The following is an 18,095-nucleotide window of genomic DNA, read 5'->3' as shown; positions in this document are numbered from 1 at the left end:
TTGAGTGAGCCCCAGGTTGAGAAGGCCAGGCAAGGAGCGTGCAGTCCTTTGCAGCCCGCTGCCCGCCCCTTGGTGTGTATAGGGAAAGTGGTGGAACTCATCCGCAATGATAAGGAGGAGAAAATTCTTCTTCATTCTTTTACAGACCAGCACCTTTACCAACTGACTTGGTTACCCCAACCTTGCAGCCATCAATCCATGCAGTCATATATGAATGACCAGAGGTGATGGGAGGGGAGAGATGCTACTTTGTGTCTGGGATGAACAGATTTACACAGTTCATGTTCCCTTAAGGCAGGGGTGGGGAACCTCAGGCCCCTCCCCTGGCTTGCCTGGATCTGGTCCCTGAGGCTCAGTCCCACCCCGCTGCCCCGTTGTGGGGCTGGAGCACAGAAAATCTACTAGGCTGGGCTCCCCTAGGCTCTAGTATGCAAGGGGAATATGGGGAGTGTCTTTCTCCTTCTCAGTTGGGGGCCATATCAGAGAGGGGGATTTGGGTTGTTGGTTTTTGGGTTTTTTTGGACTTTCACTTGTGTGTGGCCCCTAACTGATTTTTCTGTGGGTCAGTGGCTCCCGACTAAAAAAAAAAAAAAAAAAAAGTTCCCCACCCCTCCCTTAAGGAATAGAGGAGAACCTTTTTTAAGTAGAATCTATTTTCCTTTGGCCAATTTCTCTCTTTTACGATTAGTGCCCTTTTTTGGCATATGTTATATATTGACCCAGATTAAGTCTCCCTCCTGAATGAAACAATGCACAGTTACGAAAAACGCTACTGTACTAGCAACAACTACAAACAGCTTGTGGCAAATAAAGGACTAGATCTAGATCTCTTCAGCAGAGTTAACTGAAGGCAGAGCATTTACTTCAGCTTTGCCTCTCTCTCTCTCTCTCTCTCTCTCTTATTCCTTCCCGTCTTTCTTTTTCTGTTATACTTTCCCTGGACCCCTTGGCTTTGTTATTCTGCATGTCTGATTAGCAAGAGCCTGATTGGCTGGCTGCCTGCTCAGAGAGAGATTCCATTCAGCTCACCCCCCCCCCCCACCTACCCCTTAGTCAGGAAATGTGAGCAGCGCTGATGGAAGCTGATAGGCAGGACTGAAGTGTTAGCACCAGTACTGGATGTGACAGCAGGCAGAGCAGCACTTAGCAGCTTATTCAGTGTCCGATTCAGATTGCGGCAAGGATCCAAGCATGGAATGCTGCCGTTGGGCAACTGCTGGCACCCTGCTCCTGGCGTCTCTGCTCCTGGTAAATGTTATTTCTTTATTTCAATGCTAAACTGTTGCAGTCGAGAGATTCTTTTTTAAAGAAAAATCTTTAAGACCCAGATGAAAAGAGATGATTCTGCAGGTAACAACCCCTCCAACACAACACATGTTCTAGGGGTATGTCTACACTGCAACTGAACACCCAGGGCTGGACCGTGTCAGCTGACTTGGACTCGCAGGGCTTGGGCTGTGGGGCTATAAAACTGCAGGGTAGATGGCTAGGCTCTGGGATACTATGAGGGCTCTTGCCATATAGGTGGCTCCAGATAGAATCAAAAGGTGAATGTTGGCATAGATTATATAAATGTGGGGAAAGATGAACTGTGAAGTGAACTGTAGGTGCTTGGAATTTGGGCAAAAGCTTTTTTTCCTCTGTTGAAATCAAACAGTAAAACCTTGTCGTGTTCCTGGAGTTTTATATACTAGGGGGGGTTGGGTTTTTCTGCTATTTCTAAAAACTATTTTTTCCTCTGCAAATTCAGAGGAAACCAGGTACGTCATGTCCTGAGACTTCTGCAACCAGCTTGGATTATCTCTGATAATTACTGTAAGTCATTAGAGAGACAAGTTAACTCTAAGTTTTGGAAGTAAAGTATTGTTCGGTGATCTCAGGTGTACATTAGAGATACCAAATTTGTGATGGTGGTTGTTTGGTGGATGATGTTTGTTTATTTGATTGTGTCTCCCAGTGAGACTGATAAGATGCTGTACAGCTGAATACCATTGCTGCGCTGTTTGATTGAAAGTAAATGTTCCGTTGTGACTCATACTTAGTTTTATGGGTATAATCTGCACGTTTACTCTCCAAAAAGTTTGCAGTGAAAACATGAACAGTAATGCACACACTTTTAACAGGAGAGTGTCCTCGACATGCACAACAGCTAAATCTCACTTGGAGATTAGATTAATTATAATAATAATAATATTATAATAATAATAATAGTTAATAATGATGCAATATAAAAACTTGTATTTTTAAAACATTAATTTACAAACTTTGACTCTAGTGCAAAGTTCATATTTGATATACTTAATAATTGAAGAATCATTTTATTTCAAAGTTCATTGTCTATTTCCATTAAGATCAATCTGAGCTTATGTCTTCACATACATATGAATGAAAAACTGTGCTAGTTATTGTACATTAAAGTTAATGATGATATCCATGAGAGTGTCAGAAATAATATATCCCTATTCAAAATGCATGTGGTGGATTTTTATTAGGTCTCTACAACATCTATGCACAGATCATTAAATATGAGTATCCACAATAATTGTAATTACAAGTACCTTCTGCAAAAATAATTGTGGTTAAAAAAAGGCTCTTTGAAATACAAAATGAAATGCAAACCACACAAATTACTGCAGAGAGGCATGAGAAGTTTAAACACACTCTCCTTTACAAATGAAAAGTGTATTAGCCTGGCAACTGTTATGCATTATGAGCCAGATCCTGCAGCCCTAACTCAAGGAAAAGCCATAGTTTTTCCTATGTTAGGACTGAGTCAGAGTTGTAGGATTTGACTCATGTTAATACTCTACTCTCTCTACTCGTTCTTCCTTCACTCCACTGCTTGTGAATTGTGCACTCAGTCTCTAATTCAGGAAAATAAATAGTGCATTCTGCTGCCAACTATTATGCATTATATTTAATACTATACCAGTTTGTGTTTGTGTGATTTTTTTTTTTGCCCTTCTCCTCCATCAGAGATTTAAAAAAAAAATTAAACTCTTTGTGTCTTAAGAACAGTGACATGAAACAAGCAAAACTCTTTTTGAGTTGGAGCATTTTTTCTCAGCCCTTACTTGGCAAATCCCTTATTTGGTTTCAGTGAAAGTTTTGATTAAGTAACAACTACAGGATTTTGACTTAGATGTTAATATGTAGGAGTGTTGGGATATATTGATCTATGTGTATTGCCAGAATATACCAGACAGTAAATTCTTACAGGGACTGATGCAAAACCCATTGAAATTAATTAAAGACTCCCCTTGACTTCAGCTATACATAAAGGCAGAGCTTGGAACTGTAATTAAAAAGTAACTTCTCCGTCTTGCAAAAAGTTAGCACCATGGTCTGCATGGGTGCACCATTAGGGAAGGTTGGCACATGTCAGATGCGACACCTGCATCCATCTAGCTGCAGTGCTAGTCTCCCTGCCTCCTCACACCATAGACCAGTTTGTACCCTCTAAAAAGATGTAGCAAAGGGTTGTCCTCCAGGGCTCCTTGGAATTAAGTCAGTGCAAAATCATTTGGAGTTCAATGGGGTATTTTTCCTGAGGAAGGACTGCAGGGTCAGGTATTTAACCAGTTAATTGCACTGGGACTCAGTGCTCAGCGTCTGAACCTGTAACAGTTAAAGCAAACTCCATACTTATTTGAAATATAGATTTTCTCTCTCCAGACTGAGGTGAGCTATTTGGGGAATTTTGTCTCATTGACTTTTGCAATCTGAGGAAGTTGTAACACAGCTCTTTTAAGCGAAACAAAAATGAGCAGGCATTCTGTTCCAAAGATTTCCCTTTCTATTCATTTAAAAGTAAAAACCAATCACAAGCAAACCACAATGTCTAAGACCGACCATTGACATGAGTGTTCATCCAAACTTGAAGTCAAGCCACTTCTTGTCAGAAAGATGTTTAATCAAATTTGCATTTGCTCTTTTTGTTTCTTTTTTAGTGGTTTTTAGCTCTCTGGCCTGCTATTGTGGTAGTTGTGCAGGAATAATACTAGGAACTATAATAAAGTACATGTGTCTCTAGAATTTCTTTTTTTCCCCTCTACACTAATTTATACATGGAAACTAGTCAAGCACAATAGTTCATTCCTTTCAGGTTCTCTGGCACTTTCCTCCTCTATTATTTAACTTGATCTGTCTTGGATGGCCATAAGTACAATTAGCCTGTGGAATGAATGTTAAATTCTTTGTTTATAGCTGAACGTAGAAAGGTTGACTCTGTAATTTCCCTTCACATGCCCATCACTTGTATGTCTGCCCATCTGTTTCTACATTTATAGCTTTATAAGGATGGATTTTCCTGTGTGGCCTCTAAAACTGCACACACATACTTTCTATGCACGCTCATTTGTGTGCAAACTGGCATTTGAACACTCCAGGCGGGTTGGAATGCTGAACTACACAAGTAGTATATACAAAAGCAGGTTCTATTCATGCAAATGGGATGCACTCAAAACTTTACAGTATTGGTTTATAAAAACGTAGCTAATACACTCTCAATCTGAATGTTTGATGTATAGACACATAATAAACAATTTTCTTCATGTGACTGGCCAAGTCACTAGTAAGTGTGTATAATATGACATTTTCTTGATATCTTGTTGTAAAGTTTAATGTACAGACTTGCTTTGGTGAACATTTCCAATTTGCTTTTCCAAGTGTATCATTTGCTGTCCCACCATTAACTGAGGGCAAGGATTTGTGGGAACTTCTGTAATCAGATGAACTGAGGTAGTGGTGATTCTGTTCTTAGGATGCAAATCCTTACTCAGGCAAAACACCCATTGAATTTAATGAGATTTGGTCCGGAATAAAAACTATTAGGCTAGTTCAGTGGTGTCACTCGTCTCTTGAGGATTAGAGGTTGAATTTTTTGGATGGTTTCATGTGTTTTGCATAAGTCAAAGGTCTGGCAAGAGAAAATAAAAAGGGCCATGCAGTAAAACATCCTAGAGAACCTGGACCCTAGAATATATTAAGCCATAAACATGTTGGCTCAGACACTGTGTGTTAACTGAATGAATTAGTCAATCAATAATTATCGTAACGGACCAATTAATTAGTGTAATGCTTGAGCAGACCTCTCATCAACAGGAAATAAGAAACTTTTCAAGGAGAGTTCTACATAATATATTCTTTCATTTAAACAGATCTCTTGCCCTTGTGGTTGTGACGGTAACCAGTCAAATGTGAACCATGAATATCTGGTGTAACGCTGTCTGTCTGAGACTGCAGACAGCTGCATTGCCTCTGCTGTTGCTATTAGCTGCTTTCTCAAACTGCTCTCTCAAACTGCAGTCTGTTGGCAGCAGTGAAAGTGATTTAGAAAAAGGAAAAATTAGGTCAATTTCACTCTTCTATGGTCGTGAGTATTAGCAGAGGCCAGCAGAGAAACAGAGGTAGGGAGAAGGCTAGAACAGAACATTCATTCCCATAGCAACAACCAGGAAGTTGACCCAGGAGTAGAGTCATGATTGCCCACCAGTTGCTGCAACCTGGATGCTCTGGGTCAAATTGGCAACAGAGAGAGGGAGAAAGAGACTGTTCCATCTTTCTTTCAGTAGCTCGAGAGCCTTGTGGAGGCAGCCCTCAAAAGTATCCACAACCTAGTAGACAAGTTGGAGTCGTTAAAATAGGGCTGAGGGACAGCACCCAGGTGGGAATCACAACACTTTCCCCTTTGCTAGCAGTTGTGGAAAAAAACCAGTTGGCGTCTCACATGGCCATTGCCTTAGTCAGTGTGCATCATTTTTCATATCAGTTGCTGGCTACTAGGCTTAGTCCATTCAGTTTTAGGCATCTGGTAACATTTCCAAACTCTGTATGTGGGTGCAAAGATGGGTAGAGCCCTTCCTATCCGTGGACAGATGAGTGGATACCTGTGCAGGGCTCTACTCCTCCCTCCTCTGCCCAACCGCTAGGGAGAGAGGGAGGGTATCTCTGACAGCAGGGAAGGGATGCAAGAAGCTTCTAAATCTCCCTGTCCAAGGGACTGAGTGACAGCCCCACCCAGTCCCTCTATTTCTTCCCACCTACCCCTTCCTCCCTGGTGAGCACCCCTTCCAGGTCCTCCTGGGGGACACGTGCTGCCTGCCCCACCCCACTGTTCTGTGTTGCCAGCTAGTGCAGCTGGGAACATGCATGGGGGAGGCAGCTGATTTCTGGAAGAGGAGGAGAGATTCCAGCAAAACAGCCTGGTTGCTCCAAGAGGGGAGGAGCCCAGCTCCATAGGGCTGGAGCTGATGCTGTGGGGTGCAGCAACCTGGGCACCAGCCATTTCCTGGGCAACAGGGACATCCCCCCCACCATGGGGATTGGAGCAGGCAGAGCCCCACTGTGATCTGACAGAAGCTGCTGCTACTGGGTGCCATTGCTCACAAGCACCTGGTGGCAGCAGAACATAATGCAAATCTGGTCCCTTCCCTCTGTCCCTCACCCCCTCTCAACTCTCTCACTCAGTACCCATGCTGCCCCTTATTCCTAGTCCCTGCCCTAATGCTGCCTGCCTCTTCTCTGCCCCCTCCCCACCCCCCGTTCATCTATGCTCCTTCCCTCCTCCCCTCCAGAAGGCTTGCTGTGCAGATGCAGATGAAAATGAAATCTGGATTGTGGACTGAATGATGAGTTGAGCCTGGCAGCTGCAGTCAGGATGCCAATTCACATTGTTGTATGCGTGCAGGACTCTAAGAATGGGTGCCTAGGTGTTGAGAGTGATCTGGGTTAAGCTAGGAAAAAAGGAGTACAATAGAAAGAGCAGGACGGGAGAAAGATGATACAGAAAATATGGCGGAGGAGATAGAAAATAGACTTTATGGAAAGTGAGAATTAGAGTGGAAAAAGAGAATACAAAGCAAGGAGAGACACAGAAGAGAAAATAGATCATGAAAAGATATACTGTGAAATATTAGAGGTTCCAGACCATCTATACTTAGTAATGGGAAAAGCTTTGTAAGGGGTAGTTAGTGATGGGCAAGATTATATTTGGGTAATTGGTGATGGTCAATCCTTGTCTCAACCTAAATCTTTTGAGATATTATTCCCTCTGTCCGGCTTGTGACAGAAGTGCCAAGATTTCACTGCATATCAAAGTTTGGAATATTTGCCACTGAGGTGCTGAAGCACAGCAGAGAAATTGCTGCAATTATATCTCTATCAGTGAAGTTAGAGATGGTTTGGGTGGATATCAGAGAGCAAGAGAGAGGACTCTGGAACAAATTCATGTTTTAAAACAAAAGATTGGGTTTTAATCTGGAATTGGGCTACAGTTTGGTTTATCTAACCCTAGGAGATGCAACCACACATGAAGGAGTTGGAAGACTGGGTAGAAGCTTGCTTGTGAAGCAATGTTAGTCATGCTGGGAACGTCTGTTCTGCTGCGTCTTTGCCTTGGAGCAGGAGGGATTTCACCTATATAGTCAAGATGTGATGTTGCAAATACATTTTGATATCTCTGAACAGTAGGGTATTACCTGTGCACCCCGCCCCTCCCCCCCCCCCCCCAAGCCCCTGCACACAGCACCAAATATTGGCTTTTTTTTTTTTTTGCAGAGCTATGTTTTCTTGGCAGATGTAATGTGCATGTGTTCTTACTCCTTGATTTTCACTTTGAGATTTTGAATTTGAGTAACCCCAAAAGCTCAAACCGAGACTCAGCTAAAGCTACTTATTGTTGTCTAATTTCTGTTGAAACCTGTGAAGAACACACAGAGTATACTGTCATTCCACCCAAACATTTTCCCTATTCCAGGTTTTTTCCAAACTTGCACAGCAGGCCTGAGGTTTTCAGTTTTTAACAAAACCTGAGGCTGCATTTTTCTTTGGTCCGCACTATTGAACTCTTAACACAGTTTCTGTATCTAGTTACCTGTTGTGAAGTAGTTCCATATTCACTTCTGGAGAACCTCATCCAGAAGAGAATTCTTATGGGGATCATGTTGTGCTGAACAGGTTTAATACCTCAAATGGTGCTGCACTGCCATACTCAAACATGTCACCTTCCTTTCAAGAATGACAAAGAAAACTCTGTACATAGGTTTATTGCAGTGTCTCCCATGACTGGACTTGATTAGCTGGTGTTTAAACATCTGTCCACTTCTACACAAGCTGCAAATATTATACTTTAAGTAGTGATGCTAAAGCTATGTTTAAATGAACATTTTAAAATGTGGTACTAGCTGAAAACTATCCTTAGTTGGGACAAATTAGTTTACCACCATTCACTTCAATTGAGCTATGCTGATTAATGCCAATTTAGGATTTGGGCCTAAGTATTTTCTTAATACCTGTTTCAAGTGTGCATTTACATGTGTCGTGTGTGCGTAGTAGAGAATATCCATTTTTAAAAGGTGATCACTCACAATTACCATGATTTGTTTACCATATCTCTGCTATAAAGGATAAATGGACACAAGTCAGATATCAGAAGTGGTAACACACATAAACCTGTAGGGGGACATTGGAACCTGCCTGGGCACTCATTAACGGATTTAAAAGTAGCCATTCTTGCAGAAAGGAATTTCATAAACCAATTACAGAGAGTAAGTGTGGAATTGACTTTCATATGCAAATTTGACACTGTTTCCCTTGGCCTGACAAAGACATTAACTGGATGTCCCATTATAAAACCAGCCTTCCTTACGTTTAACACCTCATTGACATCAAAACCTAAGTAAGGGACACTTCCCGCCCGCTCAATTAGCCTCATTTGTACCACTACAATTGACAGGTACTTTTTTTTCCTCTCTCTCCCTTCTTTTTCTGTTATAAATTCTGGGTTCCTTTCTCCTCTCCTCTCCTCTCCCCCCCCCCCGCCCGAATCCCACTCCAGCACAAAAGCTCGAGATACTATATATATGTTTGTTAGTCTCTAAGGTGCTGTGGATCTACTCATTTTTAAAGTTACAGACTAACATGGCTGCCCCTCTGAGCCTGTTTACTGTGTAGTATTAGATTGTGAATCATTTTATTGTCAAGGTGTTATTTCACAGAACAACTTGTCCATAATTTGGGATTCATTATGACCTGAACTAAAGCTGAAACAATCTGGAACTTTCCTTCTACTTCTCTATACAGTGGCATTTTACCATATCAAAATTCACTATTCCCAAATTGTGCTACATTTCTCAGAAACAGATAAACACTATTATTTCCTTTTGCATACACTGGTTAGAATTTCCTTTTGCGTGTGCGCAGCCTCTATTGCCTGCCAGATATAGATACTGTTCCAATTTCTTGTAAAAATAACCAAAATAGTTGTGGTGAAATCAGAAGGCATTATGGACGGGTGACCAAAGAGAAAGGAGTGAAAGCATTGCATGTAACATGTGAGATTTATTCTGTTTGAGGTAAGCATCTGTAGAACTCTGTATGAATTATTTGGATACATCTCATAAGCAAGTTCCTTTTTCTATTTGCATATAAAAATAAAGGGCTATAGACACTGATTCTATAGTATATTAATTTTCACACAGTTTCCATTTTCATCTTCATTGGTCCTGCAGGATTTCTTCTAAGGCTTCAACAGTTGCTAAGTGGTGCTCTAGGCTTTTTGCCTTTCTGGGATTTCTTTTACCGCAAGTTTAACAGAGGGTGTCAGGGCAGAAGGGTGAGGATGTGTGATAAAGTAAGACATCCTTGAATAAATTCCAAGAACACTAAAGAAATGAGACAGGAAATTATATGCAATGTATAATAAAATTAAACTGTCCCATAAATTAAATGTCATTTTGCTTGCACATGAAGGTACTGGAGGGGTGTCAGATTTCCCCTCCCTATTTAGTTGGATATAATTTTCATTTCCATTTGAAGTCTGCCAGAGTGGTGTTCAAATCCTGTGCTGCATCAATAGGACCAGAAATGAAAAAGAAATAAAGGAAGCAATAAGGACTTCTACTGCTTTGGTGCTGAAGCAAGAGTAGAGAATTTATTTATTTAAATTTCTCTCTTTTTTTCATCCATCTGTTAAAACCATCTGTCACTGAGGGCTAATACAATTGCCTGATATGCCTACTCCAGCCTGCCTTTCTTTTTCATTCCAGTGTATGGATAGGACATGATTATAATTGTACTTTGGATGTGACATTTTCATAGTTACTGTAACTTTAAAAAAAAAAAGAGAGGAAACGTTCTAGTCAGCACGATAGCAATAATGTGTTCCTTAAAGATCTTGCCCAGGCAGTGACTTTCAAAGAAGAAATAGCTGAACTAATGATTTAAAAGTGTGTGGAGGGAGAGATACTTCTTACCAAAGATTTATAATCAAAAGTGAGTAGAACACATAGAATAGTTTATGAGGAACATTTTGATTTTACTATGTGGATATGTATTTTTTGAGAAAGTGAAAGACAGAGTGAGAGAGCCGTGCAAATATGTATTTTTCCACATGTGAGATCAGAGGGAGCGTATAAGGGACAGCAATAATTTATATCCTGGCAATTTATGTGGGTTTTACTTCTTTATTTCTATGTTATTCAATAAAAAATTGCTACTTGTGACAAACCTTGCTTTTGCTTGGTAGATTTAAACTAATAGTGAGATAAAGTGTATTTTCCATCTTTAAAAGAAACACACACATCAATATGAGATCAGCATTCCTATATTTTTTAATGATTTAAAAAGAAAAAAAATATGGTAGACAAACTCCAAGCTTTATAATAGTTCCTTTGTGGTCTGTTTGTATTCCCCCACTCTCTTATTTTTTATTTAATTATGATGCATGAACTTGAGCTTAGCTAATGCATTTTTTATTTCTCTTTATATTTTACATAAACACATGCCTTTCCCTTTTTTGGTTCTTGTAGGGCTAAAGTCCTGAGCTCAATGACTAGCCCATCATAATTAAAATAAATACAAATATGAGTCCATGAGGTAACTGAGTGTGATGGGAGACACTTGAAAAATGATAGGTTTGGTTATTTTGGATAAGCCCCAAAATTATACAAATCTTTGGAGTTTTCTCTCAACCACTCCAAAATATTTTCCACTTACTGTTCAGAGACCATTTCCCTATTTCCTGCCCATCCTTTTGTAACACTCACCTACTTAGTATTAGGGATGCTATAATGCATTTAATGAAGTAAACATGTAACTGCTGAAAATTTCAACGGTTGCACCCAGGGACGCAAATAACTCCCCAAGAGCTGGTGCTGCACAGGGAAATGGCTTTTAAGCTGGCTCCCCATGTGTACCAGCTCCCACCTGCCCCCCACCCGTATGTTGCTGCCTTTCATACAAAGGCAGCAGTGAGAGCAGGGGAGCTGGCTTTTAAGCCAGCTCCCTGAGCGTACCGGGAATCTGCATGTAACTGTGAACATTGACCAATGAGCCCAGGCTCATCAGTTAACCATGTACATAGTTACACTTTCAAAAATGAAAGTAATTAAGACGTAGTTTTGTCGGCGAATCCACCCATTTGTCGACAAGCCATGTAAATCTCATTTTTTAAGGAAAAGCGGCTTGTCGACAAACGGAAGGGTTCGCCGACAAAACAGTGTCTTAATTACTTTCACTTTCGAAAGTGCTGCTTTCGAAAGTGAGCTCAAAAGAAGATATGCAAATTCCATGGGAATTTCAAAAGTGTAGCATAGTCTAGATACGCCCTAACAATTAAAAAAAACCCTCTCTGCTGACAAGATCAAAAGCCTTTTTAAGATCTATGAAAGCCATGTTCATCCCTTGTTCTTGGCATTTTTCTTACTGTTGGCTCAATGCATATTCCAGGCTGATAGATGTTCTCTATAGCATGGAAGCCAAACTGACTCTCTGGATATATTTTTCAGAAAAAAACTTGCAGTCTTCTGAAAATGACCCATCTGAATGCCTTCCCAGCAACAGTTAGGAGAGAGATTCTCCTGGAGTGAGTGCAACAACTACAGTCTCTGTTGTTTTTATACAGCATTATGATGTTGGCATCCTTCAAGTTTAGTGATACACCCAGGGCTAGCCTTACCATGAGGCAAACTGAGGCGGCTGTCTCAGGTGCCAGACTGGGGGGTGGAGGCGCCCCTAGGACCCACAGTGTAAAAAATTGTGTCTGCTGCTCGTGCATGTGTATTCTCTCTGCTCTAGATGCACAGAGATGGTGAAATGCCATGAGAGGAGTAGAACAGGAAGAAGGCAGAATTGAGACTTTTCAAAGTTTTGGCTCAAGTGAGGGGGTATGGATATTCATTCTGAGTATGTTCCGTGCTGCATCCGTATTTGAAGAAAGTGCAATGAATGGCATAGCTTCCCTGAGATTCATAGTGAATTGGGGATACCTTCCTTTGTCATGTTGTGTGTTGATGTTAATGTCTGAGCAGCTTCTTTATTTGGCATGATGAAAGTCTTATTTTTCATCATACAAGTGCATAGTCTGGACTATGAAAAAAGATGAGTATGGAGAACATCCTATACATATTTCCATAAGGTGCCATTGTCCAGCTCATAAGAAGATCCAATGGTGACCCTCTTGGAATTAAGCTTTGATATGTATAGTCCTTTGTGGGTACAGAATTCTATTATTCTTTGCCCACTATCCATCATTTTTCCCACTTCATGGTGGCCTATATATAGTAGCAACATCCCTTGATCTGAGCTGACTCTAGAGTTGAAATCTCCCACTAGATAGAGTTGATCATCTGACAGCAGCTTACTGTTGATGCTGCTAGAACAAGTCCTTCTTTTGAGTGTTGGAGAAAAGTGGCAGGATGGAGCCTCCTGTAGTTAATAGTCATAGCATTATGATATGTTCTGATATTGCAATTGGTCATTCAGCCATGGATGCTAATGGATTTTGACCATGTGTTCATGGAACTCCTGTTTACTTTTTTTCACACCAGAAGGTGCAATGCATCTTACATCAAGAACCTGTGTCAGCTAGACTGGTTTCAGAGAGAGTGGATACACTGATGTCAACCTTCTTCAGCTCTGTTGGTGATGATGTCATTGACTTCCTTTAGAACATTTAGAGGAGCAACCTTTTGGCAATTGTGCCTATGCAGAAAAAGAATAAGGAGGCGGAAGCTTGCCTTTGGACTAAAACCCTCCATGACCCTTCAGAACTATAAACTATGCCCAAAATCTTGGAGACCATAATATTTGGAAGCCAGCGCCATTTTAGGAGATGGTGTAGGGCACAGCTGATATTCAGTGCCAACTACTTGATGTTTCCTCTATAGCTTACTTAGTTCAGAGTTTTCCTCCCCTATCCCTTGTTCAATCAAGAACTAGCTGTAAAACAGCAAAGCCAGATGGAATTATTGCACTGTGGATATTGTTTTTCACGCCAGTGGGTGTTTAACATACCCCATATCATTCAGTGAGTGGCAGGGTTTCTAGTTTAGATGCGGAGCACCCAATCCACGACAGATTATAGTTGGTTATGTGGTGCCAGTAGCAGACCTTACATACACGCTCAGACCTGCATATACTTAACTTTCTCAGAATTACCCACTTTTTCAGTGCTACTTACTGTGAATTGTTGTTCCTCTTTGCACTTGTATCTGTCCTTTGGTTGTGAGTTTCTTGGAGTACCTTCCCTTCTTGAGTTTTTGGAAAGTATCTAGTACATAATAAGTGCTACTATAAACAATAGTTTAATTTGCTCTTTTCTCTGCCACTCTGTGCTTCTTCTCTGCCTTCCTCCCCAATGTCTCCAAATCAGAACATGAACCCCAAAGGTTGAAGTTTAAGCTGAACTTTTGAAAACCCTCTACTGATGTCAGCTATACCAAACCTGAAGCAATCCAGGCTTTCAAAATAGTTCTGATTCAGGCAGGGAAAAGTCAGAAAAAGATACTCAAATTGTAAACTGCAATTTGCGTATCTGTTTCTGCTTTTCTACCAAAAGAGGCTTTTCTGACATTTGGCCCGTCTACCTGCCCTCCTGGCTCTTAATACATTTAAACTGCAGACACACAGCAGAGGCAGCTCCCAGACCCGGCGTGAGCTGGATCTGAGCACCTTCCCTTATTGACTAATCATGTAGTTGATAATTCTACTGACTACACAATTAATGAAATACCCGTTTCTTAGCATCCCTAATGTACAAGAAGCCCAAGATCAAGCTCTTACAGTTTGTGTGGCTCTCTTGAAAGTTGACAGACTGGCATCTCTAAAGACTGGAGTCTTCTATTTAGCCTTAAAAAGAGGAACAATAAAGCTTTGTTTACACCACGTGGTTTTTGCAGCAGAGAGTATGCTAATGACAGACTCATTAGCATGAGTCATGATGCCATTAGCATATTTTCTGCCGATGCTTTTTGCGCAAGAGGTTTTTGCGCAAAATGAAGCAGTGTAGCCGCTTCCATTTTGCGCAAAAAAAAACCTTTTACGCAAGATGCTTATGCCTCTACAGCCGTTATTCCAGAAAAACAGTGCAGTGTAGACTCACACCTAGATATGTCCTGAATGCAGTTATCTCTTGACACGCTAGAGGCAGCATTGTTATACTGTAGCAAATTCCTGATTGTCAGAATACCTAAAGAAAAGAAATGCCAACAGTTGCAAAAAAAGAGAGCATACATAAGCTGGGATAGAACTACGTGTGTCTGGAGGGAAGGAGATCTTTATACAGAAAAATATTGTTTTCTGTTACTGCTTTCATTTCCGCGGTAGCAAAAGACAAGTTTGGGCAATGGCTTCAGAGGTGCCTTGCATACTGTCACAGACAGATCATCATATCCCCAAACAGTGGGACTCTAATAAGAACCAGATGATCTGAATTTTCTAACCAAAACCATCAGCAAATATCATCTGGAAAAGAGCTGTGACTTGCATCAGCAGCCTCAACCATTAATGGGTTCATGGCATTTTCAATGGGCTGTGTTACTGGTTCATCTCTAGAACTTGCTGGCTGCTTGGGGAAGATCACTCCAGCTGCATTTTAATGAAGGGAGAGGAAAATCAGAGTCACAGGGCATTCCTTATGTAGGGGGCATTCGTGTGCGCCCGCCACGTGCTCGGGGCTGGCCTGGCCCCGGGCGCGTGGCGCTTGGGGCGGGGGGCACCGGCCCCGGCCGCTTGGAGAAGGGGGGGTGCCGGCCCCGGGCACACGGAGCTTGGAGGAGGGGGGGCGCCGGCCCTGGGCGCGCGGAGCTTGGGGGGAGGGGGCACCGGCCCCGGGCGCACGGAGCTTGGGGGAGTGGGGGCGCCAGCCCCGGGCGCTTGGAGGAGGGGGGGGCGCCAGCCCCAAGCGCAGCTTTGGGGGGGGGTGCGCGGCTATGGGGGGGCCCCGCACCCATCCCCGCCCCCTGGCGCCCGGCAGGTGAATGGCCACGCCCCCTGGCGCCTGGCCACCACCACAGGTTGGGGACCACTGCCTTATGCTTTATAAAAATATGTATGGGAATATGACAACGAATGTGCTTTGTGCAAAATGTCTCATGTGAGATATTGGCAAGGTTATAATATGTGGAATGTGTGTATCTTATTTGTGCACATGCATCATTCCCGTATTTGAAGTTAGAAATATAAAGTATAAACCTGTGTTACTAATGCGGTCCTGGTAAGCGAGTGCCATTAGCAGTACTCAAGGAACTCAGGACAATGATCTGTGAATAGACATGTTTTCCCCTGTAAACCTGGGAGGAGGAGCTATGGTAGGTCTTACCAAGACATGTGGCCATGTTATCTGATGCTAGAACCCATTTTGAAGGCTTCATGTTTCCACTGAAAGTGAAAAAATGTTTAAACTGAACATAAAGGATTCCCATCTTTGACAAAATCTATATAGAGGTGGGAAGCCAAACAATAGGGGTGGCTGCCAGACGTCAGGACCCCCCCTGCTTACCATTCAATATGAGTGCCGGAAACATCTAGGGCTGAACAGGGAGAAGGATTGAGCCCAGATTGGGAGGCTTTTCAGAGTCTGAAAGCTCATCAGACTGTGTGAGGGTGAGAGATGCTGTGTAACCAATTTTCTTAGTTATTAAGTTGATCTTGCGTTTTCTGCTTTCTTTTGTTTAGTAACCTACATTACATCTTGTTTGATGACTTAAATCTCACCTTTTATACTTAAAATTACTTTTATGTATTAATAAACCCAATGTAAATAATTGTAACCGGGAGGAGGGGAAGGAGTCTGTTCAGCTCTCTGTCTACCCTGGGAAGGAGGGCGAACAACATGAGCTTACCTTGTATAAGACTTTAGAGAGTGTAAGAAGGTTTAGGTCCCATTTGGCTGTGCATTTGGGTGCCTAGGCAAGTCCCTTTGGCTGAGCCTTTGCAGAGCTGAGACAACCTCAGCATGTGTATTATACTGCAGAGAGCTGAGAGCCTATCTTTGTGTCAGTCCTGAAGAGGGACAGAAGAACTGGCTCGGGAGGACAAAGTTGAGGGGTGCCCAGGAAAGCAGGAAAGTGGGCTCAGTGATGTTTCAGCACATCAAGTGACTGTTCTAAGAGAGTCTACGTCAGTGTTTCTTAAACTTTTTAAGACCGAGGATCCCAAACAATTTTTTTTATGGGGAACACCAAGGATTTTTTTGTTGCTGGGGGGGAAAAAAAAGCCTCCAGGGAAAAGTTTTTGAGCAAACATAAATAAATAAATAAATAAATAAATAAAGGGATTGCCCCTTTAAGGGCGTCCATCCCCCAGAAAAAAGATGTTGACCAAAGAAAAAAAGCCCCCAGAGAAAAGCTGAACAAAAAGAAGAGAAGGCTTGTCCCTTTAAGGGTGGCCATTTTGAATTCTGTTCTCTCCACAGCACACTTCCGACTGCCTTGCGGCACAACACACTGGTCTACGTGAAGAAATCCATCACAATCAAATACCCTTGGAACTCGTGGTGGAATTTAAGTGATCTGTTTGCATGTGGTAATCTCTGTGTGAGACAGGCCAGTGGTGGGGTTCCCTGGGGAGACCCCCATTCCAGACAATATTCATTTGAATTCCAGTATGTGAATAAGTCATTTATTTTCTTAGGGATAGACTCCTTTTATAGAGTTTAACTTATAAATTGAAGTCTTGCTCCCCAACCCATTCTCCATTGGCATATATGTTCATGCATACATGTGAACACACACACACACACACACACACTGAAGAACATGGTTCTGTAACCCTGGACACAGTTCATGTTTGGTCATGACAGCTGCTGTAACTCAAGGGGTGTAACATCTGTGTTATATTACATACTGCTCCAAATGGTTTAAGTGACTATCATGTGCTGTGTATTGGGGAAGAGAAGACCTGTTCTTCAAATAACATGAAAACTGAAGACTGTGTAATAAACAAGGCTTCAAGACTGTTAAACAATGAAGATGGGGATTTTTGAGGATGCATTCAGCTCCGACTATAGGCTCCTTTGAAAAACTCAGTCAATGTATTTATCTGCAAGGCAACGTTTTTATTCAGCTCTGTAGTTTAAAACTTGATTCTCCTTTGTAAGGCTATTGGACTATGTGCCCTGTGCATTCACCACTCTTTCTGTATTCACCTGATTCTTCCAGTTTTCCTGTCCATTGTGATAGGAATTTCTCTAACTCATTAAAGAATTTTTCACTTTTCACTTTCCTTTTTTCTGGTATGGGTCTGTTGCTATGTCACTTGGGGTGCATCTAGACAGCACCCTTCTGTCAGAATAAGCTACACAATTTGTGCTAAGCAAAATGCATAGCTTATTCCAAGTCTAAATTGAAAGAGCTTATTTTGGAATTTGGTGCTGTCTATACAGCACCAAATTTCAAAATTAGGCACTATTCCAACAAATCACGTAACCTTCGTGGAACGCTGGGTTACAGGGACGCTGGAATAGAGTGCCCACTATTTCGGGAAATAGTGGGCGCTTTTAAAGATGCGGCATTGCTATTTCAGGATACTTCCGGTATCCCAAAATAGATACACAGTCTAGATGTGGTAGTTACAGGATCAGTCCAAGGTGAAGTGTATGTTAAGGTATAAGGAAAGAATTGCTTTCAGTCATTCCTGATGCTTTTTCAGTGCTTGTCATTTATAACCAGTGTTGGGAATTACAGGCAGTCCCCGGGTTACATACAAGATAGGGACTGTAGGTTTGTTCTTAAGTTGAATCTGTATGTAAGTCGGAACTGGCGTCCAGATTTAGCCGCTCCTGAAACTGACCAGTGGCTGACTACAGGAAGCCCGAG

The 18,095-nt window shown here is 41.9% G+C and overlaps 1 protein-coding gene across 10 annotated transcripts in view; it reads left to right on the top strand.

Annotated features, from left to right (window-relative positions):
- ADAMTSL1 (ADAMTS like 1) overlaps positions 1-18,095 on the top strand; it is a 707,788-nt gene that overhangs the window by 417,271 nt on the left and 272,422 nt on the right. Inside the window, exon 1 of one of the 10 annotated variants that reach the window (XM_075931517.1) lies at positions 1,054-1,248. The exons of the other annotated variants lie outside the window; for them this stretch is intronic. Within the exon in view, the coding sequence (XP_075787632.1) occupies positions 1,192-1,248 (57 nt within the window). The 5' untranslated portion in view covers positions 1,054-1,191. Of the gene's footprint in view, positions 1-1,053; positions 1,249-18,095 lie in introns of those variants that run through there. 10 annotated transcript variants of the gene reach the window in all.

Source organism: Pelodiscus sinensis, chromosome 6 (assembly GCF_049634645.1).
Source record: "Pelodiscus sinensis isolate JC-2024 chromosome 6, ASM4963464v1, whole genome shotgun sequence".
Classification (NCBI taxonomy): Eukaryota; Metazoa; Chordata; order Testudines; family Trionychidae; genus Pelodiscus; species Pelodiscus sinensis.
The sequence above is the reverse complement of the archived record's forward strand: the minus strand, read 5'-3'. Positions and strand labels throughout refer to the sequence as shown.